The sequence below is a fragment of the Ranitomeya variabilis genome, chromosome 4, assembly GCF_051348905.1.
Source record: "Ranitomeya variabilis isolate aRanVar5 chromosome 4, aRanVar5.hap1, whole genome shotgun sequence".
NCBI lineage: Eukaryota > Metazoa > Chordata > Amphibia > Anura > Dendrobatidae > Ranitomeya > Ranitomeya variabilis.
In genome coordinates, this window is record NC_135235.1 from 404453063 (window position 1) to 404479264 (window position 26202).

At 44.8% G+C, this 26202-nt stretch overlaps 1 protein-coding gene across 1 annotated transcript in view; it reads right to left on the reverse strand.

The window, feature by feature from the left end:
* RNF20 (ring finger protein 20) overlaps window positions 1-26202 on the reverse strand; it is a 60143-nt gene that overhangs the window by 31122 nt on the left and 2819 nt on the right. The window contains exons 2-17 of the mRNA XM_077251092.1: window positions 23156-23329; window positions 22916-23083; window positions 21167-21311; window positions 19852-20037; window positions 19642-19760; window positions 13192-13338; window positions 13034-13111; window positions 12135-12254; window positions 9056-9235; window positions 4720-4855; window positions 4248-4369; window positions 3840-4174; window positions 2551-2668; window positions 2313-2462; window positions 1110-1322; window positions 408-533 (exon numbers count right to left, since the gene is read on the reverse strand). Of these exons, the coding sequence (XP_077107207.1) occupies window positions 408-533; window positions 1110-1322; window positions 2313-2462; window positions 2551-2668; window positions 3840-4174; window positions 4248-4369; window positions 4720-4855; window positions 9056-9235; window positions 12135-12254; window positions 13034-13111; window positions 13192-13338; window positions 19642-19760; window positions 19852-20037; window positions 21167-21311; window positions 22916-23083; window positions 23156-23284 (2472 nt within the window). The 5' untranslated portion in view covers window positions 23285-23329. The remainder of the gene's footprint in view (window positions 1-407; window positions 534-1109; window positions 1323-2312; window positions 2463-2550; window positions 2669-3839; window positions 4175-4247; window positions 4370-4719; window positions 4856-9055; window positions 9236-12134; window positions 12255-13033; window positions 13112-13191; window positions 13339-19641; window positions 19761-19851; window positions 20038-21166; window positions 21312-22915; window positions 23084-23155; window positions 23330-26202) is intronic.

Genomic DNA, 26202 nt, shown 5'->3' on the forward strand with positions numbered 1-26202 from the left:
CGGGAAAAACAGAGGAGGAGAAAGACTATTGGCACAACGTGCTCGCAATCTACATCCTGTAGAATGTAAGCCTGCACGGGCAAGGTCCTCTTCCCTCTGTACCAATCTATCACTGTTCATTTGTTTACTGTTAATTATATCTGTATTTTGTATGTAATCCCTTCTCCTGTACAGCACCATGGAATCAATGGTGCTATATAAATAATAATAATAATAATAATAATAATAATAATAATAATAATAAAAACTTGTCCCGCAAAAAAACAAGCCCTCATTTGACTATGTCAATAGCAAATAAAAGAAAAAGTTATGGCTCTTGGTATCAAGGGAGCAAAAAACGAAAAGAATAAAAATGCCCTGGTCATTAAAGGGTGAAAAAAGCTATAAGGTGAATAAAACATTGTTACCTTTCGCTTACTGAGATCTAGCGCTTGTGTGCGCAAAGTCAGCTCCTTCTCTCCTGTAGTTATGCTTCCCTGCAACAGATGCTCCTTTTCCTCTAGTTTTCGGAGAACCTGTAGCTGAGCATCCACCTGAAATGGAAGTTACATGTGTCTAAATATGCATCACTGGTCAGGTACAACACTCCACTCGTCCCTCACACGCCATTCCACTCCTCACATAACACTCCACTCCCTCCCATGCCACTGCACTAAACTCTCTCAACTCCACTAAACTCTCTCAACTCCACTAAACTCTCTCAACTCCACTAAACTCTCTCAACTCCACTAAACTCTCTCAACTCCACTCCACTCATCCCACCCCACTCCATTCCTCTCACACCACTCCTCCCATGCCACCCCACTCCTCCAATGCAACTCCATCCTTCTCCTCCCACCCCACTCCTCCCACCCACCTCCATTCCTCCCACGCCACTCCACCCATCCCATTCTTCCCAACCCACTTCACCCATCCCATTCCTCTCACCCCCACCTCCTCCATTCCTCCCACCCCACCCCTCCCACCCCACTCCATTCTTCCCACCCCACTCCACTCCTCCCACTCCACTCCTAGGAATGACATCTGTTTTCAGCAATCATGAGAAAAGTTATATGAATTGCATAGAATTGATTAGCTCAGGAGCGCTAGATGAGCCAAAGACATGATACCTGTGTCCGTAGGGTAAGCAGTTGATCTGCCAGTTCCTCCTTCTCTTCTTTGAGTAGTTTATGGATCTGATTGGACTTTATTCTTTCGGACATCAGCTTGAAGTTGGCGTCATCTTTCTCTCTCAGCTGCTGCATCAGACGTATATTCTGCTCCTGCATATCTTCAAATGCCTGGCCTGTGACGTCCATTTCTGACAGCAAAGCCTCCTCCTCCTGACAGATGGAACCACAAATATTTACTAAAATCCTATAAAATTCCCAATATAATTTTGGACATTATCATGGGACCAATATAAATAAAAAATATTACAAATAAATGAGTTTGACATTTTTGTACAATATGCAGTTTTAAGAGCGGGAAAAAAAAGGAAATAAGTTTCTGCTTTTCATTTTTTTTTTTTTTTAAAGACAACAGAGGACCACTAAAAAGCATTCATATATTATGCTTCCCTTTCTGTTGAAATTAATTTTACATATCGGATGATCAACAGGGGCGTGTTACATACAGCGGTTTAGACTTGCCTTCTTTTTTTTTTTTATTTACCGGTAGCTTTCCTTATTTTTGTCCTTCCGTTAGTTTTATGTAATTTATTTCACATAGTGTGCACCCCATAAAGTCATCAAAAACATTTGGCGGAATTTCAACATTTAAAATATATATATATTTTTTTAAAGCTGATTTACCCTGTAACTGGGGCTTGTATATTAACAGACCCAGATAAGCTCTCCAGTGCAGGCAGGGGGCTGACTCTGCCTGTAACTGGGGGGTAAGACCCAGCACCTTTTGCTCTCTCCCGGTAAGTAATAATTATGATCACAAGAAGGGGTTTTATTTTTTCTAAACTAATTACACAGCACTCATTGAGTGTTGTGTATCCAGCAATCAGGAAGGCAGAGATGGCAATAAGACATCTCTGTCCTTATATATATGGAATTTGTGTATCCAGCAGTCAGGAAGGCAAGATGGCAATAAACCATCTCTGTCCTTATATATATGGAATTTGGCCATCTCCCCGCAAGATCTCCATGCAGCTGCTGACTCTGCAATGATTTTAAAATAATATTGCAGAGTCATGTATGGACCGGCTTCCGATTTTAAGGAATCAAGCAGTCCGCAAATTGCTAAAGTGAACAGGAAATAACTCATACGCTCCTATGTCCAGTCAAGGTGATTTTAATATGACTGTCTAAATATGCACTCACTTGTTTGGCTGTTGAGAGCCTCTTCTGCAGTGCCTCTGTCTGCTCCTCTGCCGCTCTCATTCGACGCAAAGCATCCTCATCTGCCATTTTTTTGCTGTCTCTACGTTCTCTCTCCTCCAATTCCCTGTGCCGCTGACGAAGTTCTTCCAGCTTATGGAGAAACGAAAACAGGTAACGAAAAATGAGAATATCTTCAACTACACCGATCAAGGTGTTGCAATGGAATATGTTATCTTACCTCTGCTTTGCTCTTCCTCTCTGCTGCCATTAGTTGCACTTTGTCCCTTTGCTCTTTGGGTGCTGAACGATACATATCCAAGAGCAGTTTCATGTCTCGAAGAGATTCCTGGACTCGCCTGGTTCAAAAAGTAAAAGAAAATCTTTTTTTTTTTTTTTTAATTCTCAGCCAATTGGTGTTTGTTGATGAACGGTTTACTCTTCTGTAACCACACATGAAGGCGATATGTCATGGCTATAACAGCAGGCTGTAATTAGACCGCAATAAGTGACATTCCTCTGTTAAAGGGTAGCTCCCCCTATTTAATATTGATGACGATGATGACCTTGTGATGGGTCATCAATAATATATCGGTGCAGGTGCGACAAATGGTACCCCCATTGATTAGATATTCTCAATGCAAATAACAGTTGGATGTTCGTTCCATCAACTGTGTAATGCCTGATGCGATGTACAAATCCACTGTTATTCACTTGAATAGGGGTGGATTTCCTACTCCGCTCCACAACATATTTATTATGTTAGTTTACATGGCAACAACATGAGTGGGGGATACCAGATGCCCACTGTATTAATGACCTATCCTTAGTATTAAATAAAACAAAAAAAAAAAAACAACCCTGGGACTATATGAATTCACAACTATTACCATTTCCCTAGTCTAAGGAGCTTTTCACTACACACTATGACAAGGTCCATTTAGTGCTGATAGTGTAAGACTGTTTAGTCATAGAACCCCATAAATAAAGGGAATAGTAACATAGACAGGCTGAAAAAAAAAAAAAAAAGACGTCCATCAGGTTCAGCCTTTCTTCACCAGCTAGATAATATCTATCCCCAGATTATTAATAACCGACAATATAATTTGTTGTGTGAAAATCATCCAGCCCCTTATAAAGGCGGATATAGTGTCTGCCATTACTACCTCTTGTGGTCGGGCATCCCACAGTCTGTCCGCTCTAACTGTAAAGAACCCTTTCCTATTAAACTGCTAGATTCTCCTTTCCTCTACATTTAATGAGTGCCCCCTGATTGTTTGTAAGGTCTTCAGAAGGAATAAGACATGTGCCAGTACTTTGTATAGACCACATATGCATTTATACATATAAATGAGATCTCCTCTGACATGTCTTTTTTTCCTAAGTTAGTTATCATTTTTGTTTCATTCATTCCCAGGAGCAATGCTGGGGGTACAGCAAAAGAGATGCAACAACATTGCTATTTCATGTGGATCCACCAGATATTTGTCAAAAGGAGAACAAAATCGAAATGGGCAAACGTGCACTCACTTTAGATCGGCCTTCATTTGTTTGACACCTTCTGCATCTTTGCGTTTGGTATCTGGTTCATGTTTTGACTTCTCCTTAGAGCAGTCTCCTCTGTCTTTCTCTCTCCCCCGCTCCCTTTCCCTCTCTTTTTCCCTTTCCCGTCTTTCTCTCTGTTGGGGCTGTGCTTGTACATCCTCCTCCTCACGCTTTACGACGGGCTCTGGCTGGGATGAAGCTGGTGTTGGAGGGGCACTTTCTTCAGGCTCTATCTTTATTTCAACTGTTTCTTCTTTGGTATCTTCCACGCTGGACTGTGACGGTAGCAGGAAGAGACCACTACTACTGCGGGAGCGCATCTAAAAGACAGAGGGGGTACAGTCATGCTGTTCATGCTTTCTTAATGCCTACTTGTCATACTTTCTCACTTACCTTGTTGATATCTCCCTGGATTTCTCGGAGACGCCTCTTGTACCGCAACACCTCACCTTTTAACTGGTGGTTGTGGTTCTGTAGGCTGCTTATTAAATGTCTCATCTCCCGATTAATAGGACCTACCAAAAAAAAACCATAAGCAGCACTGTAACTTCTATTTCACAATAAAGGGATCATGTCAACATAGGCATCAGAGTCATATCACTAGGACATGCCAGCAATGTTAGACTTGTGAACGCCTTTGACAACGGACAACGCTAAAAGTGTCATGCTACTTCATCTTCAATTGACTGTACGTAGTCTTTCCTCGGTGGCCACAAAGTCAAAGACTTTAAAAAGTCGACAATGTAGCACTCAAAGAAAGCCAATTGGATCTAGTGATCAGCAGCAGTCGGATATCAGCCAATCATACACTGATTGCATAGCCAAGCTATCTCACTAGCATTGGAAAAGTGGATGTCAGACTTACCAGCCTGTTCATTGGCAGCCAAAGTCTGTTCAAACTCAATCCTGAGCATCTCATACTCCTTCCTTACTTGAGCAAGTGTGTCTTCCAGCTGAATAACCTCGGTACGCACTTTCTTCTGAAGGGAAACCTCATCTCTCTGTAAGAGGAAAATACCTTAATATTAATAGCAGCGGAAACAGAGACAAGCATATCAGGAAAAATAGGAGGAAAGATGTGGAATTGTAATAATAATATTTTTTTTATATAACACATTCCGCAGCCCTTTACAATTAAGCGGGGACATGTATAGACAATGTAAAGTTTTTATTGTAACATTTCAACAGTTACAGGAGGAGTGATGGCCTGCTCACAAGCTTACAATCTATAAGGAAATAGGGGGACACAAAAAGGTAGAACGTGCTGTTATGTATGGTCCAGTCATAATTATTATACTATACTAGATGGTGGCCCGATTCTAACGCATCGGGTATTCTAGAATATGCATGTCCACGTAGTATATTGCACAGCCCACGTAGTATATTGCCCAGCCACGTAGTATATTGCCCAGTCATGTAGTATATTGCACAGCCACGTAGCATATTGCCCAGCCACGTAGCATATTGCCCAGCCACGTAGCATATTGCCCAGTCACGTAGTATACAGCACAGCCCACGTAGCATATTGCCCAGCCACGTAGCATATTGCCCAGTCACGTAGTATACAGCACAGCCCACGTAGTATATTGCCCAGCCACGTAGCATATTGCCCAGCCACGTAGCATATTGCCCAGCCACGTAGCATATTGCCCAGCCACGTAGCATATTGCCCAGCCACGTAGTATATTGCCCAGCCACGTAGTATATTGCCCAGCCACATAGTATATTGCCCAGCCACATAGTATATTGCCCAGCCACATAGTATATTGCCCAGCCACATAGTATATTGCCCAGCCACATAGTATATTGCCCAGCCACATAGTATATTGCCCAGCCACATAGTATATTGCCCAGTGATGTAGTATATTGCACAGAGCCACATAGTATATTGCCCAGCCACATAGTATATTGCCCAGCCACATAGTATATTGCCCAGGCAGCATGAATAGTAAAAATTTGGTCACACAGGGTTAATAGCAGCGTTAACCGAGTGCGTTACACTGCATTCAACGCTGCCATTAACCCTGTGTGAGCGCTGACTGGAGGGGAGTACGGAGCGGGCACTGACTGCGGGGAGTAAGGAGCGGCCATTTTTCCGCCAGACTGTGCCCGTCGCTGATTAGTCTTAACAAGAGGAAGAAGAGGAGACACTGCTACAAGAATGCACACCACCCAATGTTTAACAAAATAGCAAAAAACACACTTTATTGGCAAAAAACAATAAAAGCACTTAAAATCACTACGCCACTACAGACCACCTGGATACATAACATACATATTTATATATACATATATAAGTAATAAGTACAGCCTGTCAATATGCCTATAGGATAGAAAAACGTATATAATAATACCATCCTACCTAGCGGCTCATGGGGAATCTAAGGGTGACCATATATAATGGTAGCTCACAAAACCCAAAGAAAAGATAGGCAAAATAGCCACAAACCGCCCATATATAATGGTGGAAAAGGGGCCCATAGATGAGTCTAGATCAAAAAGGCATGATACCTGCGGTGGAGTGTGAACCCACCTATAAACTGGCAAGCTGAAATATCCAGGGGACTGGGTGGATCACAGCCCCACGCGTATCGCCTCCCGAATGAGGCTTCGTCAGGGGAAGTATATAGTATATAAAATTAACCTACCCTTAAAATTATAGACTGTTCATTCATTTGCCAGTGGGCAAACTTACAAAATCAGCATGGGATCAAATAATTATTTCCTTCACTGTACAATTATCCATATCTACTATATAATTGTCTAAGGGTCACTTCCGTCTGTCTGTCTGTCACGGATATTCATTGGTCGCGGCCTCTGTCTGTCATGGAATCCAAGTCGCTGATTGGTCGTGGCAAAACGTCCACGACCAATCAGCGACACGCACAGTCCGTAAGAAAACGGCCTCTCCTTACTCCCTGCACTCACTGCCCGGCGCCCGCATACACCCCTCCGGTCACCGCTCACACAGGGTTAATGCCGGCGGTAACGGACCGCGTTATGCCGCGGGTAACGCACTCCGTTACCGCTGCTATTAACCCTGTGTGACCAAGTTTTTTTTTACTATTGACGCAGCCTATGCAGCGTCAATAGTAAAAACATCTAATGTTAAAAATAATAAAAAAAAATAAAAAATGATTATATACTCACCTACGCCGCCTTTCCCGCTCCTCGCGATGCAAACGGCACATTCCGGTGGCAAGGATGGTCTGGCAGAAGGACCTGCCATGACGTCACGGTCATGTGACCGCGACGTCATCACAAGTCCTGCGTGGAAAGGACCTGCCGTGACGTCAGGTCATGTGACCGCTACACGGTCATGTGACCGCGACGTCATCACAGGTCCTGCGCGACAAGGACCTGCCGTGACGTCACGTGACCGCGACGTCATAACACCCTGGGACCGGAAGCTGCCGCCTGCACCCCACACAGGCGACAGAGCTACAACGCGCCAGCGGAAGGTGAGTATATGTTTATTTTTTATTTTTTTAACCTGTGTCATAGGTGGCTGGGCAATATACTACGTAGCTGGGCAATATACTACATGGGCTGTGCAATATACTACATGGCTGGGCATTATACTACATGGGCTGTGCAATATACTACGTGGCTCTGTGCTGTATACTACGTCACTGGGCAATATACTACGTGGCTCTGTGCTGTATACTACGTCACTGGGCAATATACTATGTGGCTCTGTGCTGTATACTACGTCACTGGGCAATATACAATGTAACTGGGCAATATACAATGTAACTGGGCAATATACTACGTGGCTGGGCAATATACTACGTGGACGGGCAATATACTACGTGGACATACATATTCTAGAATACCCGATGCGTTAGAATCGGGCCACCATCTAGTACTGTATATACTCCTGTATAAGCAGAGTTTTTCAGCACTTTTTTCTGCTAAAATGCCCCTCCCCCTCGGCTTATAAACGAGTCATTGTCCCAGAATCAGGCGGGGGAGAGGTTCACAGGAGGCAAAAGCCGGCGGCTGCGGCTAAAGTTTGTGCCCGCTGCTGCTAAAGAGAAATTTTCACTGCAATAGCAGTGAACTTTTCATTTCTCTTAAAGCGTGCACAGTGTCAGCAGCAGACACCGGCTTGCAGCAGCTGCCGGGCTATCATTTGTGCCTGCTCATTAAGGTAATGAATATTCATCTCTCTCCACTCCCATAGGCGTGGATAGAGGTGAATAGTCATTACCTTAATGAGCGGGGACACGTGATCGCTTGGCCGCAGATGCAGCTGGCAACGGAACCAGATGCTGCAAGGGCGCGCAGGGAAAGTAAGTAGGATGTTTTGGGGTTTTGTTATGCTTTTCTCATGGGGGCCATACATACAAGAACAGGGATGAGGAACCATGTATACAAAAATGGGGATAAGAAGCCATGCAGACAAGGATGGAGATGAGGAGCCATGCATACAAGGATGAGGATAAAGAGCCATGCATACATGGATGAGGATAAGGAGCCATGCATACAAGGATGGGGATAAGGAGCCATGCATACAAGGATGGGGATAAGGAGCCATGCATACCAGGATGGGGATAAGGAGCCATGCAGGCAAGGAAAGGGATGAAGAGCCATGCAGACAAAGATGGGGATAAGGAGCCAGGCAGGCATGGATGGGGATAAGGAGCCAGGCAGACAAGGCTGGGGATAAGGCGCCAGGCAGACAAGGAAAGGGATGAGGAGCCATGCAGACATGGATGGGGATAAGGCGCAAAGGCAGACAAGGCTGGGGATAAGGAGCCAGGCAGACAAGGCTGGGGATAAGGAGCCAGGCAGACAAGGATGGGGATAAGGCGCCAGACAGACAAGGATGGAGATAAGGCGCCAGACAGACAAGGATGGGGATAAGGCGCCAGACAGACAAGGATGGGGATAAGGAGCCAGACAGACAAGGATGGGGATAAGGAGCCAGGCAGACAAGGATGGGGATAAGGAGGTATGCATACAAGGCTAGGGAGGAGGAGCCATGCATACCAGGCTTATACTCGAGTCAATACGTTTTACCAGTTTTTTGTGGCAAAATTAGGTGTCTCGGCTTATACTCAGGTCGGTTTATACACTAGTATATCTGGTACATACATACTTATATATGTAGAATGATAGATTGATTTATATTATGCAGTTTAGTGTTTCCTATATTGGGAGGAAGTTGGCTAGTATCTTCAGTTTAGTGAACTCACCTCAATGAGCTCGAGCTGACGCTGGTGATTGCTACGTGTTCCATGTAAAAGGGAACGAGCTTCATCCAACTGGGCTTTCAACTGTAGAGATTCATTATACAAGACAGAAAACTGAGACTGCATGCATCTATATTCTGGAGACACTCGCACGTTTTCCTCCACAGCATTTGCCAGCAAAGCCTGATGGTAAAAAGAAGAACAAGAATTTCAAAAAGAAGCGGTGATGGGCAACTGGCAAATCTCAAGAGCGTTAACTGCATCCCCAAGCTCCATTGCCATATTATTATTATTATTACTTATTATCATAGCGCCATTTATTCCATGGCGCTTTACATGTGAGGAGGGGTATACATAATAAAAACAAGTACAATAATCTTAAACAATACAAGTCATAACTGGTACAGGAGGAGGAAGGACCCTACCAGCGAAGGCTCACAATCTACAAGGGATGGGTGAGAATACAGTAGGCGAGGATAGAGCTGGTCATGCAGCGGTTTGGTTGATCGGTGGTTACTGCAGGTTGTAGGCTTGTCGGAAGAGGTGGGTCTTCAGGCTCTTTTTGAAGGTTTCGATGGTAGGTGAGAGTCTGATGTGTTGTGGTAGAGGGTTCCAGAGTAGGGGTGATACGCGAGAGAAATCTTGTATGCGATTGTGGGAAGAGGAGATACGAGGGGAGTAGAGAAGGAGATCTTGTGAGGATCAGAGGTTGCGTGCAGGAAAGTACCTGGAGACGAGGTCACAGTTGTATGGAGAAGACAGGTTGTGGATGGCTTTGTATGTCATGGTTAGGGTTTTGTACTGGAGTCTCTGGGTAATGGGGAGCCAGTGAAGGGATTGAGAGAGGGGAGAGGCCGGGGAATAGCGGGGGGACAGGTGGATTAGTCGGGCAGCTGAGTTTAGAATAGATTGGAGGGGTGCGAGAGTGTTCGAGGGGAGGCTACAGAGCAGGAGGTTACAGTAGTCGAGGCGGGAGATGATGAGGGCATGGACTAGGGTTTTTGCAGATTCTTGGTTTAGGAATGTACGGATCCGTGAAATATTTTTGAGTTGAAGGCGGCAGGAAGAGGAAAGGGCTTGGATATGTGGTTTGAAGGAGAGATCAGTGTCAAGGATTACCCCGAGACAGCGAGCTTGTGGGACTGGGGAGAGTCGTCAGCCGTTTACTGTAATAGATAGGTTCGTTGGGGGGGGGGGGGGTCACATGAGATGGGGGAAAGACAATGAATTCTGTTTTGTCCATGTTAAGTTTTAGAAATCTAGCAGAGAAGAAGGATGAAATAGCGGATAGACGTTGAGGGATTCTGGTTAGTACGGTGGTGATATCTGGTCCAGAGATGTAGATCTGTGTGTCATCAGCATAGAGATGATACTGAAAACCGTGAGATTCTATGAGCTGTCCCAGGCCAAAAGTGTAAATGGAGAAGAGCAGGGGCCCTAGAACTGAACCTTGCGGGACTCCCGACAGATAGGGGCGAGGTGAGGGGGTGGTGTGTGAATGGGAGACGCTGAATGTTCGGTCAGTTAGGTATGATGAGATCCAGGATAGGGCCAAGTCTGTGATGCCAAAGGATGAGAGGGTCTGTAGCAATAGGGACTGGTCCACTGTGTCAAAGGCAGAGGACAGGTCCAAGAGGAGGAGGATAGAGTAGTGTCGCTTGCTCTTGGCGGTTAAGAGGTCATTGGTGACCTTAGTTAGGGCAGTTTCAGTGGAGTGGTGTGACTGGAAGCCTGATTGTAAGCGGTCGAAAAGGGAGCAGGAAGATAGATGGGAGGACAGTTCAAGATGGACGTGTTATTCCAGTAGTTTTGAGGCATAGGGGAGAAGTGATATAGGGTGATAGCTAGATACAGAGGATGGGTCAAGTGAGGGCTTTTTGAGGAGAGGTGTGATTGAGGCATGTTTAAAGCTTGAGGGGAAAACACCAGTTGTTAGTGATAGGTTGAAGAGATGGGTTAGGGTTGGGATGAAGATGGTGGCGAGGTTTGGGATGAAGTGGGAAGGGATCGGGTCAAGTGCACAGGTGGTGAGATGCGATCTTGACAGTAGAGTTGAGAGTCGATCTTCTGTAATGGTGGAGAAGTTGGTTTTGGAGGTGGAGGGCTGGGTAGTTGGGAGGAAGGGTTCTGGGGGTTGTCAACTAAAACTGTCTCTGATGTTCTCAATCTTCTGCTTGAAAAATGAGGCAAAGTCTTCAGCTGAGATGAGTGGGGAGGGAGGAGGTGCTGGGGGACGGAGGAGAGAGTTGAAGGTGTTGAATAACTGTTTAGGGTTGTGAGACAGGGAGGATATGAGAGATGAGAAGTGGGTTTGTTTAGCTGTGGCGAGTGTGGTCTTGAAAGTAGTGAGGGACTGTTTGAATGCGATAAAGTGCTTATCGGAGTGGGATCTTTTCCATCTCCGCTCTGCAGCCCTGGAAGCTCGCCTCAGTTCTTTGGTCAGGCTGGTGTGCCAGGGCTGTCTGTTGATTTTGCGAGCTTTGGTATGTGTGAGAGGGGCAAGAGATTCCAAAGCTGCAACTATTGTGACACTGTATATAGAGCGGCAGCATCATCCGCATTGTGTAGGAAACTTATGTCTGTGAGAGGGAGGAGGGATTCAGAGAGTGAGTGTAGATCAAGGTGTTTAAGATTTCTGCAAGGGTGTGCAAGTTTGTGGGGTGGGGATTGTAGACAAGGAGTGGAGAGGGAAGAGAATGTGAGTAGATTGTGGTCTGAAAGAGGAAGAGTACGGTACTCCTACGAGGCAAGCTTCAATAATGTTTCCTGTTTTAGAGGAGATGTAACAAATGTGGCCACACAGTATATAAGATCTGGAAGGCTAGCAGCACACTTTAGAGGACAGGACTGAGCCATTTCCATCAGTCATCATGGGTAGGACTACCATAATGAGCCTTCTGTGGGCTCCACCTGTAAATAAAAGTGGCTAGGTTTCCTCAATTATAATGACGAATGGGCATTCACATGTGACAAGCGTCACTCTAACATTCCCATTTCATTTTGATGTCAACTGAAACCCAAAGATTCATGTTGCAAAATCACTTCTGCATCAGCAGTAAAGACTACAGAAGAAGAAAGCTACCTGAAGTTCCTGGTTCTCTGCAGTCACATCCTGCAGGTCCTGTCGCAATTTGTCCAATTCCTGCAGGCGGTTGACTGCTAACTCCGTATTCATGTCGACTTCTGACGTCATCTCTTCAAACTGCATGAAAACGGAGGAGAACATAAAACATCTATGCCAAAATCTAACAGTGTCATATATAAATACCAGGCAGGCTGCAAACCTCCCCATTCAGAGAGTGTAGAAGGTGGACAGATCTGCAAATGTTTTCTAACTTGGGTTGGGCACAATGGCAAAATTACATTGCCCATACCCTAGGTCACCACTTGCATAATTACAAAGATGACATGTTATTTCACCTTTTTCTTGTATATGTGTTCAAAAACCCACTATGTGACAGCATGTATTGCCCTAAATGTCCATTAAAGCTCTATTTTGTGACATTCCAATAAGAAACCAAAGTGCAATTGCACCTTTCCTCCAATGTATCTAGAATACAGCAACTTGCAGTAAGGTTGTGTGTATACAGCTCCTATACGGGACAATGTGTGCCAGATCCTGCAGCATCTCTTGCCCGTTTCACTAACCTGTTCCTGAGTAATGTCCTAGCATCTGTGGTCTGTGCAGGTAAGGACTATTGACACAAAGAATGTTATATATCATCAAGGACACTTAGCTGCGTTCTTCCCTATAATGCCAGCTAGTACAACCAAGAGAAGAGCAGGAAGGAGACACTAGCATGCTGGCTACGGCAATGGGAGAAGAAAGAAAGAGGGGGAAATGTGCTTTGACATTGTAGCTTCTCAGCCAAACATCTTAGAGAAGGAACCAGAGGCCTGGTTCACTAATAACTGAGACTACACAATCAGACAACATGATACCTTATAGGTATCAGTCCATTAATAAGTACAATTCTTCACCTTCTTAGAATTGATGGTTATGGTTCCTCCATACAAGCTGCTTCCGGCACCATACACTTTGTAGCCCTTGGAATTGACCTGCCAAGATAATGACGATTAATGACGGTGTATCAGAAATCGTGTAAGTGCCATCTCCTAACACCATCAATATTGCTTACCCTCTCCAGGACCTCAGACAAGTGTCTGTTCAGGCGTTGTTCTCTTTTCCGGACCTTATCAATGTCCCATTGCAGATCTTCAATAAGACTGTCTAGCACAGAGACCCGAGACTCTGCATTCTCCAAACGTGTCTGCAACTGACTAAACTAAAATACAGAGGAACAAGAGTTGCACATATGCATCTGAAGCTTTACAAAGTATGGTAAATTACCTCCACCTATCACTATATTCCCTTAAAGGGGTATTCTTAAGCTATTACATTTACTTTAATTAGTTACACAGCAAGAAAATAAGCAACTTTGAAAATCAATTTGTTTTCAATTTGCTGTCATTCTCCTGCAATGAGAACTTATATCTTACATAGTGCACAGCTGGTTTCTATGGAGCTCGGCCATCAGTTTCTACCCAGAGTGCGCAGTAGTTACATTCTAGGAGAGGTGTTATCGCCTAAGATCCCAGCCAGCGCTTTCCAAACCATTGATTTCGATGCAGCAGTTATCTGCTCACCTCCCTCGCTCTCTCTCAGCTCTTGACAACCTGATGCTAAAAACTTGCAAAATCACCAGTCTACAGCATCAGCTTATGCCAGAGCAGGATGGCAGTGTAGACTCCAGAACAGACCATTGATGGCTGAATGTGTTACAGCAGAGCTTGTTCTGAGCTTTATAGTTTTACTAACACTATAGCTCTGCTAAACGCAAAAAATTGTCACTCAGTGAGGTGAGCCCAACCCTGCCAGAAACTAGGAAAAAAGGAGACCGCATAGTTCTGAGCTGCTCAAGAGACAACTTTAAAATGGGAAACAATATAAAAGAAACCCTGGTTTGCCGTTTACACGGTTTAGGTGACTGCTTAAAATAGCCGATGTGGCCAGTTGGTAACAATGGACCAATAACAGCGTGGCCATGGGTAGATTTCCAAAAGTGGCACCCTTGATTTATTTAACAGGGGATTCTGACCAGTTCTGCTGCACACATATATATATATATATATATATATATATATATATATATATATATATATATATATATATATATATATATATATATACACAGTGCCTACAAGTAGTATTCAACCCCCTGCAGATTTAGCAGGTTTACACATTTGGAATTAACTTGGCATTGTGACATTTGGACTGTAGATCAGCCTGGAAGTGTGAAATGCACTGCAGCAAAAAAGAATGTTATTTCTTTGTTTATTTTTTTTTTTAAATTGGGAAAAGTTTTTTCAGAGGGTCATTTATTATTCAACCCCTCAACCCACCAGAATTCTGTTTGGTTCCCCTAAAGTATTAAGAAGTAGTTCAGGCACAAAGAACAATGAGCTTCACATGTTTGGATTAATTATCTCTTTTTCCAGCCTTTTCTGACTATTTAAGACCCTCCCCAAACTTGTGAACAACACTCATATATGATCAACATGGGAAAGACAAAGGAGCATTCCAAGGCCATCAGAGACAAGATCGTGGAGGGTCACAAGGCTGGCAAGGGGTACAAAACCCTTTCCAAGGAGTTGGGCCTACCTGTCTCCACTGTTGGGAGCATCATCCGGAAGTGGAAGGCTTATGGAACTACTGTTAGCCTTCCACGGCCTGGACAGCCTTTGAAAGTTTCCTCCCGTGCCGAGGCCAGGCTTGTCCGAAGAGTCAAGGCTAACCCAAGGACAAGGAAGGAGCTCCGGGAAGATCTCATGGCAGTGGGGACATTGGTTTCAGTCAATACCATAAGTAACGTACTCCACCGCAATGGTCTCCGTTCCAGACGAGCCCGTAAGGTACCTTTACTTTCAAAGTATCATGTCAAGGCTCGTCTACAGTTTGCTCATGACCACTTGGAGGACTCTGAGACTGACTGGTTCAAGGTTCTCTGGTCTGATGAGACCAAGATCGAGATCTTTGGTGCCAACCACACACGTGACGTTTGGAGACTGGATGGCACTGCATACGACCCCAAGAATACCATCCCTACAGTCAAGCATGGTGGTGGCAGCATCATGCTGTGGGGCTGTTTCTCAGCCAAGGGGCCTGGCCATCTGGTCCGCATCCATGGGAAGATGGATAGCACGGCCTACCTGGAGATTTTGGCCAAGAACTTCCGCTCCTCCATCAAGGATCTTAAGATGGGTCGTCATTTCATCTTCCAACAAGACAACGACCCAAAGCACACAGCCAAGAAAACCAAGGCCTGGTTCAAGAGGCAAAAAATCAAGGTGTTGCAGTGGCCTAGTCAGTCTCCTGACCTTAACCCAATTGAAAACTTGTGGAAGGAGCTCAAGATTAAAGTCCACATGAGACACCCAAAGAACCTAGATAACTTGGAGAAGATCTGCATGGAGGAGTGGGCCAAGATAACTCCAGAGACCTGTGCCGGCCTGATCAGGTCTTATAAAAGACGATTATTAGCTGTAATTGCAAACAAAGGTTATTCCACAAAATATTAAACCTAGGGGTTGAATAATAATTGACCCACACTTTTATGTTTAAAATTTATAAAAATGTAACTGAGCAACAAAACTTTTTGGTTTGTAAGATTTATGCATCTGTTAATAAATCCTGCTCTTGTTTGAAGTTTGAAGGCTCTAACTTATTTGCATCTTATTAAACCTGCAGGGGGTTGAATACTACTTTTAGGCACATATATATACAGTGGGGCAAAAAAGTATTTAGTCAGTCAGCAATAGTGCAAGTTCCACCACTTAAAAAGATGAGAGGCGTCTGTAATTTACATCATAGGTAGACCTCAACTATGGGAGACAAACTGAGAAAAAAAAATCAAGAAAATCACATTGTCTGTTTTTTTATCATTTTCTTTGCATATTATGGTGGCAAAATAAGTATTTGGTCAGAAACAAAATTTCATCTCAATACTTTGTAATACATCCTTTGTTGGCAATGACAGAGGTCAAACGTTTCCTGTAAGTCTTCACAAGGTTGCCACACACTGTTGTTGGTATGTTGGCCCATTCCTCCATGCAGATCTCCTCTAGAGCAGTGATGTTTTTGGCTTTTCGCTTGGCAACACGGACTTTCAACTCCCTCCAAAGGTTTTCTATAGGGTTGAGATCTGGAGACTGGCTAGGCCACTCCAGGACCTTGAAATGCTTCTTACGAAGCCACTCCTTCGTTGCCCTGGCGGTGTGCTTTGGATCATTGTCATGTTGAAAGACCCAGCCACGTTTCATCTTCAATGCCCTTGCTGATGGAAGGAGGTTTGCACTCAAAATCTCACGATACATGGCCCCATTCATTCTTTCATGTACCCGGATCAGTCGTCCTGGCCCCTTTGCAGAGAAACAGCCCCAAAGCATGATGTTTCCACCACCATGCTTTACAGTAGGTATGGTGTTTGATGGATGCAACTCAGTATTCTTTTTCCTCCAAACACGACAAGTTGTGTTTCTACCAAACAGTTCCAGTTTGGTTTCATCAGACCATAGGACATTCTCCCAAAACTCCTCTGGATCATCCAAATGCTCTCTAGCAAACTTCAGACGGGCCTGGGCATGTACTGGCTTAAGCAGTGGGACACGTCTGGCACTGCAGGATCTGAGTCCATGGTGGCGTAGTGTGTTACTTATGGTAGGCCTTGTTACATTGGTCCCAGCTCTCTGCATTTCATTCACTAGGTCCCTCCCGCGTGGTTCTGGGATTTTTGCTCACCGTTCTTGTGATCATTCTGACCCCACGGGGTGGGATTTTGCGTGGAGCCCCAGATCGAGGGAGATTATCAGTGGTCTTGAATGTCTTCCATTTTCTAATTATTGCTCCCACTGTTGATTTCTTCACTCCAAGCTGGTTGGCTATTGCAGATTCAGTCTTCCCAGCCTGGTGCAGGGCTACAATTTTGTTTCTGGTGTCCTTTGACAGCTCTTTGGTCTTCACCATAGTGGAGTTTGGAGTCAGACTGTTTGAGGGTGTGCACAGGTGTCTTTTTATACTGATAACAAGTTTAAACAGGTGCCATTACTACAGGTAATGAGTGGAGGAAAGAGGAGACTCTTAAAGAAGAAGTTACAGGTCTGTGAGAGCCAGAAATCTTGATTGTTTGTTTCTGACCAAATACTTATTTTCCACCATAATATGCAAATAAAATGATAAAAAAACAGACAATGTGATTTTCTGGATTTTTTTTTCTCAGTTTGTCTCCCATAGTTGAGGTCTACCTATGATGTAAATTACAGACGCCTCTCATCTTTTTAAGTGGTGGAACTTGCACTATTGCTGACTGACTAAATACTTTTTTGCCCCACTGTATATATATTATATACACTCACCGGCCACTTTATTAGGTACACCATGCTAGTAACGGGTTGGACCCCCTTTTGCCTTCAGAACTGCCTCAATTCTTCGTGGCATAGATTCAACAAGGTGCTGGAAGCATTCCTCAGAGATTTTGGTCCATATTGACATGATGGCATCACACAGTTGCCGCAGATTTGTCGGCTGCACATCCCAAAGATGCTCCATACAAGGCAGGATGGATCCATGCTTTCATGTTGTTTACGCCAAATTCTGACCCTACCATCCGAATGTCGCAGCAGAAATCGAGACTCATCAGACCAAGCAACGTTTTTCCAATCTTCTACTGTCCAATTTCGATGAGCTTGTACAAATTGTAGCCTCAGTTTCCTGTTCTTAGCTGAAAGGAGTGGTACCCGGTGTGGTCTTCTGCTGCTGTAGCCCATCTGCCTCAAAGTTCGACGCACTGTGCGTTCAGAGATGCTCTTAGGCCTACCTTGGTTGTAACGGGTGGCGATTTGAGTCACTGTTGCCTTTCTATCAGCTCGAACCAGTCTGCCCATTCTCCTCTGACCTCTGGCATCAACAAGGCATTTCCGCCCACAGAACTGCCGCTCACTGGATTTTTTTTCTTTTTCGGACCATTCTCTGTAAACCCTAGAGATGGTTGTGCGTGAAAATCCCAGTAGATCAGCAGTTTCTGAAATACTCAGACCAGCCCTTCTGGCACCAACAACCATGCCACGTTCAAAGGCACTCAAATCACCTTTCTTCCCCATACTGATGCTCGGTTTGAACTGCAGGAGATTGTCTTGACCATGTCTACATGCCTAAATGCACTGAGTTGCCGCCATGTGATTGGCTGATTAGAAATTAAGTGTTAACAAGAAGTTGGACAGGTGTACCTAATAAAGTGGCCGGTGAGTGTGTATATATATATATATATATATATATATATATATATATATATATATATATATATATATATATATATATATATATATATATACACACACACACACATACATATATATATACATACACACATACATACACAGACACACACACACCCACACAACCTCTGCTTCATAAACACACACAAAAACACAGCTCTAATGCATATATAATGTACACGCAGCTCTATACACATAGCTCTGCTGCATATAAACATTGCTTTGCTGCATATACACACTCAGCTCTATACACAGACAAACACATAGCTCTGCTGAAAATATACATACCTATATATACTCATATCCACCTATATACAGCATGTGCGAACATAGCCTCACTACATACAGAATGAGCCCCCCCCCACATAATCTCCTACATACAGGGTCAGCCCTACATAGCCTCCTACATAAGTCTCAGAAGCAGAAATGACGTAATTGCGTCTCCTGTCTCACACACTGATTGGTGAAATATGAGCCGGCAGCCGCGTCCTCCACCAATGTATTCACATCTGTCTGCATCCATGAGGATAGCACTGCCAGCGGCGGCAGATGGACGGCGGGCGGAGGAGGGCATGGCGCGGCCCGTGGGACGCTGTTTCAGCCCTTCAGCTCTGTCCATGGGCCAGGCTAGTACAGCTAGAGGGCTGGATGTGGCCCGCAGACTGCAGTTTGCCCAGGTCTGATGTATCAGATGCACACTTTTTAGAAATATTTTTCTTGCTAAAAAAGCGAGTCTTTATCTAAAAGACACATTAAAGTAATAAATGCTTAGGTGAAACTTTCATGTCAAAAATTCTTGCCTGTGATCTGTTGGAACTACAATGGCAGATGCCACTGTGTCAAGTCTGAAACTAAATCTGAAGGCTGGGAAGCAGATTTTGGCCATGTGACCCAGTATAATCAATCCGGTCACCTATGCCTCATGTAAAATTATTTTCAGCTTATAAAATAAATGTCTCCCCCACCCCCGTCTCCACACACACACACACACACACACACACCTTTAAACGATAATGCAATTTGCAAATCCCATAGATTGTGCTAATCACTTTCTTAATATAAATGGAATAGGTAAAATAGATTAGAGCAATCCTAGCTTTTTCTTTTATGGTAGGGGGAACCAAGTGTCCTGCATAGCCATAAAGCTGCTGATATGATAAGAATCTGGCTGTCTCCAGCCTTTACTAGAAGGAGATAAGTGTGTCCCCTACTGATGGCCAACTGGACATTCACTCAGCTGAGAAAACAAGTCTCCAAACCTCTTGAGTCATGTTCTGCTGCTTTTCCTGCACCCGCTTGCACACCTCCTGCAGACGTATGTTCTCATTAGTTAACATAGAGCTCAACTCTTTCACAGCTTCTTCCATCTGTGATGGGTCTGCATGAAAACAGGCAAAGAGTGGATACCAAACAATGGTGCATTCAAAACTGATCAAGATTCGATGTTGCTAAATGCCAGGATTTCTTACCATTGCTGTTGAGTTTAGCAGACACCTGGTCCAGCCGGGCATGTAACCGATCGTAGACCAACACAATGCGGGCAACGGCTCGGCGAGAGGATTCTACACGTTCCTGCAGCTGAGACTCGATCTCTTCACTGCTACTGCTGGCCAAAGTGCCCAAGAAAGAGAACGAGGACTCCGTCAGCCCATCGCCTACAAGTAAAAGGCCATCAGTTAGAGAAAGGTCAGAAAAAGCCACACCCCTGTAACTTTACAAAATCTAGTGGTTGTCCGGATCAAATAACCCATTAATGACATGTGACAACCATTTTTGGAACAGGTTGCATGTGGGGTGTATAGAGTGGGCTCAGACGCTGAGGTCCTTAGAGGGAATCTGTCAGCAGGTTTTTGCTATGTAACCTGAGGGCAGCAGGAGATAGAGGCTGAAACACAGAATTCAGGGCTGTGTCACTTGCCAAAGTGCGTGCTGCTGTTTACTAACTGTGAAGGATTTATCATTAAGGCTACTTTCACACTAGCGTCGTACGACGCACGACGAATTGCGTCGTTGCGACGTACCGACGCAAGCAGTGAAAGCGCCGCACAACGGGGGCAGCGGATGCTGTTTTTCAACGCATCCGCTGCCCCATTGTGAGGTGCGGGGAGGAGGGGGCGGAGTTCTGGCCACGCATGCGCGTTCAGAATTGGCAGACGCGACGCACCAAAAAACGTTACATGCAACGTTTTTTGGTGGCGAGGGTCCGACGCAACCGTCGCACGACGGTTGCGACGTGTGGCAATGCGTCGCACTGTGTCGCTAATGCAAGTCTATGGAGAAAAAACGCATCCTGCAAGCACTTTTGCAGGATGCATTTTTTCTACAAAACGACGCATAGCGACGTGCAGTGCACGACGCTAATGTGAAAGTAGCCTAAGAGATTAACATTGCAGGACTAGTCTGGCAACTAAGCACCTCACTGTCTGGAGTGGGTTGGGCTAGCTTTTTCAGCTCTGCTTCATTCTATATCTAAAAGCTCTGATTGTGAGAGAACGGCTGCACCCAGTAAACTAAGTGACACATCGTTGGATTCAGCTTTTCCTTGCCTACCTCATGCTGCTCTAGGATGAGGTAGCAAAGACTTGCTAACAGATTCCCTATAAGCCATTGAGAGCGCAATGCTAAACCAAAATCTTGTATCATATGGATACTTAATATAGAGCCCAGACAGCTTTGGCTCCATACTGAGACACTAGACCAAAATCACTACTACTTGGAATCCTAGCCATGTACCCCACTTTATCCAAGCAGAATCCAAAAAAATCTGCAGGGTAAATCCCTTACCTCTTTCACTGTCCTTGCGTTCTGAATTGCTGTCAGAATCTGGCTCGGGCTCTGGAATCACCAGCGCTTTCCGCTCACTGAGAAACTCTCCCAAATCTTGGTCCAAATCGTAACGGCCAAGGAGGATCCGAATGTTTTCATCAAACTGAAAGAGAGAAACGTTGAGTAAATGGTAAAAGGAAATCTAATGATTGTGTCAGATCGACTTACTATTGTACATTATTTTACGCCTGCTGTTCAAGTTAGAGCGAAGCCTTTCCAACACAGACCTCTTTCCTCTGCGTAACTCTCTGCTGTGTGTGAATTGCAGATGTGATCATTCTCCCGAAACAGGACGCTAGGCCAGAATTGTCAATCACAAGGCACCAGTCCTGCCCACATTCAGCGGTTTACATTGCCACATTACATACAGCACAAAACTGGCCATACACAATAAGTAAAGGCTTTACTACTTTAGAAGCAAATTTGTCTTTTTATTAAAGTATGCAAAAACAAACCCCTCCTGAACCAGCCCTTAAAGGCAATCTGTCCGCAAGTTTGGCTAAGTAATATGAGAACACCATAACATAGGAGCTGAGACCCTGGTTCCAATGATGTGCCACCTACACGTCTGTGATTTATCAGCAAGAGATAATCACTACAGGACAACTGGCCTTGTGCTTCCTTGTGCAGTTCACTGTCATTATACAATGTACACAGAAAGCTATGGTGTGGGTGAGATTATACACAGCTTAAACATCTCAGCTCTGCTAGATCTGCAGCAGAGAAAACTGTGACCATCACAACTGCTGCACTCAGTGATACATTGATGGAATCAGAGTCGCTGTCCCTACTTCATGCTGCTGACGGATTATATAGCAAAACCTGCTGACAGATTCATGTTAAGGCTACGTCCCCATGATGAGTATTTGGTGAGTTGTTGATGTTGTAGACTTTCTGCACATATGGGTATGTGCACATGTTCAGTATTTGCAGTACAAAAAGCTGTTGCAAGTACTGGAGTTTTGGCAGGAAAACCGTAAAATATGCACATTTTTGAGGCAGATTTTTTTCCAATGGGGGAAAAACACTGCATAAACTCTGAAGGAAGTGACATCATGCAGATTTGTAAGCCTTTATATCTGTACAGAAAAAATAAGCAGTGTGTGCATGAGAGCTCGGAAATATCAGTCACGCTGGCACAGCAGACCCTGCGGTTTACACTGTGCAAAAATACATGGTTTTAGGTGTCCCCCAATAGAGCGATAGGCAAAAAACGACAGTGGGCATGAGATTTCTATAAATCCCATCTACTTTGCTGGAAATGCAAGACGCTGCACCAAAAGCTCAATGTGGGGATGTAACCTAAAAGGGTTGTCCAGTCCTGTCCCTGAGGATGTGATATATTAGATGGTCGGCTGGCATGTTCTGACTACACATTCAATATGGTTTCTGATATGTGGCCATGGCATTTTACATGCATTTATATAAAGAGTTAAGACTCTGTTTTGAGACCTACATGTGGAATACTTTTACTAGTCGGCATGCAGAAGCGTGTCCGCGTCCTGATGATGGGGGGCCGCAGGACGTGCACGTGTGCTCCACACGGATTGCTATATGACTGCTACACAAATCTTTTTGCGGATTGCAGGAACTAAAGAGCCCTAAAGTCCATAGCAGTTGGAATGTATGAGAAGCTAGAGGAGTAAGATGCACTAGCCTAGTACAGAGGAGTAGGGCCAGGGTGGCACTGCCAACAGCAGGACAGACCTGACTCCAGTAACGGTTCACAATGAGGAGAGATGCATCATCTGTGGCCTGGCGTTTCTCCAGGGTCTCGATGCGGTCCCGCAGCTCGTCTTCTATGGCCTGTCTCTGGTCCAGCATGCCAGCTAGCTTCTTGTTCTTCACCTGCAGGGTGCGCAAGTCCTGCTCCTCCTAGAAGAACAAAGTCAAATTAACTAACAGAAAAAACAAACAAAAAAAAAAGCTTCTGTGAACAAAACTTACTGTGGATGAGACGCCCCCCAGCTTTATAGTTTCCACTGTGGTCCCAGAATCCTCGACTGCTGCCTTTTTTTCAGGGGGACCCGAGGGGCCAGCATCCCCTGCTGCTCTCTTACTACCAGCACTTGACATCCTGGGAGTTGAGCAGAAGAGGTGCGGTGTCCTAGAGGGTTGTGCCTAAAAAATATATACAGAAGATACATAACAGTATTTGCCATATACACAAGCTAGTGCCGTGTACACATGCCCCCTACACACACGGGAGCCAGTGGCATCCGCACCCCACACCATACCATACAGTGTCCTTAGCACCAGGGCTGTGGAGTCGGAGTCATGGAGTTGGAGCCCATTTTGGTTTGGCTTACCAACTCCACAGCCCTGCTTATCACAGTACCCCACTTTTCGAGGGTCCTCTATGGATGTGTATGGGAGCAGCACTTAATGACTATACCCAACCTGTTTCAGTGGCCGTTTATCCACCCTGGTATATTCTAAACCCAAACCTCTGCCATTTACTTTTCAATCATTTGGTTTAATGTGAACACTTAAAAAAGCTATTCTGGCTCAGATGAATGAAAATTTACCACAAGTAGAGTGTTTTCATGTGTTAGGCTGTTTAGTATTAGGGTTTTTATGGCATATTTTTTCAACATTACAGTAAATGGCTGCCCACTCTCCCCAGTCCCACAAGCTCGATGCCTCGGGGTAATCCTTGACGATGATCTCTCCTTCAAACCACATATCCAAGCCCTTTCCACTTCCTGCCGACTTCAACTCAAAAATATTTCATTCCTCAACCAAGAATCTGCAAAAAACCCTAGTCCATGCCCTCATCATCTCTCGCCTTGACTACTGCAACCTCCTGCTCTGTGGCCTCCCCTCTAACACTCTCACGCCCCTCCAATCTATTCTAAACTCAGCTGCCCGACTAATCCACCTGCCCCCCCGCTATTCCCCGGCCTCTCCCCTCTGTCAATCTCTTCACTGACTCCCCATTGCCCGGAGACTCCAGTACAAAACCCTAACCATGACGTACAAAGCCATCCACAACCTGTCTCCTCCTTACATCTGTGACCTCGTCTTCCGGTACATACCTACACGCAACCTCCGATCCTCACAAGATCTCCTTCTCTACTCCCCTCTTATCTCCTCTTCCCACAATCGCATACAAGATTTCTCTCGCGTATCACCCCTACTCTGGAACCCTCTACCACAACACATCAGACTCTCGCCTACCATCGAAATCTTCAAAAAGAGCCTGAAGACCCACCTCTTCCGACAAGCCTACAACCTGCAGTAACCACTGATCGACCAAACCGCTGCATGACCAGCTCTATCCTCACCTACTGTATTCTCACCCATCCCTTGTAGATTGTGAGCCCTCACGGGCAGGGTCCTCTCTCCTCCTGTACCAGTTGTGACCTGTATTGTTTAAGATTATTGTACTTGTTTTTATTATGTATACCCCTCCTCCCATGTAAAGCGCCATGGAATAAATGGCGCTATAACAATAAATAATAATAACAATAATAATAATAATAGAAGAGGAGAAAGAAAAATATATTTTTCAAGAAAACAAACTAGTTTTTTTTATTTTGTGTGAACTGAGTGTGTTAGAATGGGCTCAGCATTTTGTTTGGTTCCTTTAGGTACAGTTTCAGGTTCCTGGAGCGGCTGGGCTTGGTATAGATAACGTTTTTCTTATTTTTATCATTTTCCAGGTGCTACAGTAAGTTGGGCATCCACAGGAGCCTTAGAATCATGAGGGCAGCACGGCGGAGAGGCGGTGGTACAGGTATATACATTCTACAATACAGGCACCTACCTAAGCAGCAGAAAGCTTCGCACACATATCCCGACCTGCCTAACCCAGGCCATTTCTACCGCCAGGCCCTCTGGTGCTGAACACGCACTGCAGACAGTTGTGCTTTCAGTGCCCCCGGAGTCACACGTCTGATGATAGCCCGCCATATTACGTGCACACAGTCCCTCCGGATGATTATGTTACATGACATGCTGGCTTCTGTTCCCACTTTACCTTCCTCTCTCCACTCTGCCCACCAGCACAGCCCTAAGATACACAGCAGCAGTGAGCGAAGTTTGCTCACGGTGTGACGGAGATGACACACCACTGATTCTAGACATTCGCTATAGACCACATGCTTATCTGGCCAGCAATCTGTACAAGGATAGTAAATATGGCTCCTGTGTACCTACAGCCGGCACTCCGGGCCTTGGGCTATTACTGCAGCTGTTATAAGGGAGGGCACAGCACTCACTGCGACCAAAGCCCTGCTTCTGTTACTGGGCTTGTATCTAAGAATGGGTGTCCTACAACTATCAATGATCACACGCTAAGTATTTGGTCAGTATTCACCTCAGTATTTGTAAGCCAGAACCAGGAGTGGGTGTCCTACAACTATCAATGATCACACGCTAAGTATTTGGTCAGTATTCACCTCAGTATTTGTAAGCCAGAACCAGGAGTGGGTGTCCTACAACTATCAATGATCACACGCTCAGTATTTGGTCAGTATTCACCTCAGTATTTGTAAGCCAGAACCAGGAGTGGGTGTCCTACAACTATCAATGATCACACGCTCAGTATTTGGTCAGTATTCACCTCAGTATTTGTAAGCCAGAACCAGGAGTGGGTGTCCTACAACTATCAATGATCACACGCTCAGTATTTGGTCAGTATTCACCTCAGTATTTGTAAGCCAGAACCAGGAGTGGGTGTCCTGCAATTATCAATGTTCACACTATCAGTATTTGGTCAGTTTTTTACCTCAGTATTTATATGCCAAAACCAGGAGCTGGTGATAATACACAAGTGCTGACATGTTTCTATTATACTTTTCCTCTCATTGTTACAGTCCTGATTTTGGCGATAAAATACTGACCAAATACTGAACATGTGAACATGGCTTTACCTAGGGTCCTGCGGCTGATACTGGGCTCCCATGGGTAGCACTTCAATATGTTACATGGGTCCTTTTTGTATTATTGGGGTCATCCAACCAGTACTGCAACTATCAATGTTACCTAGG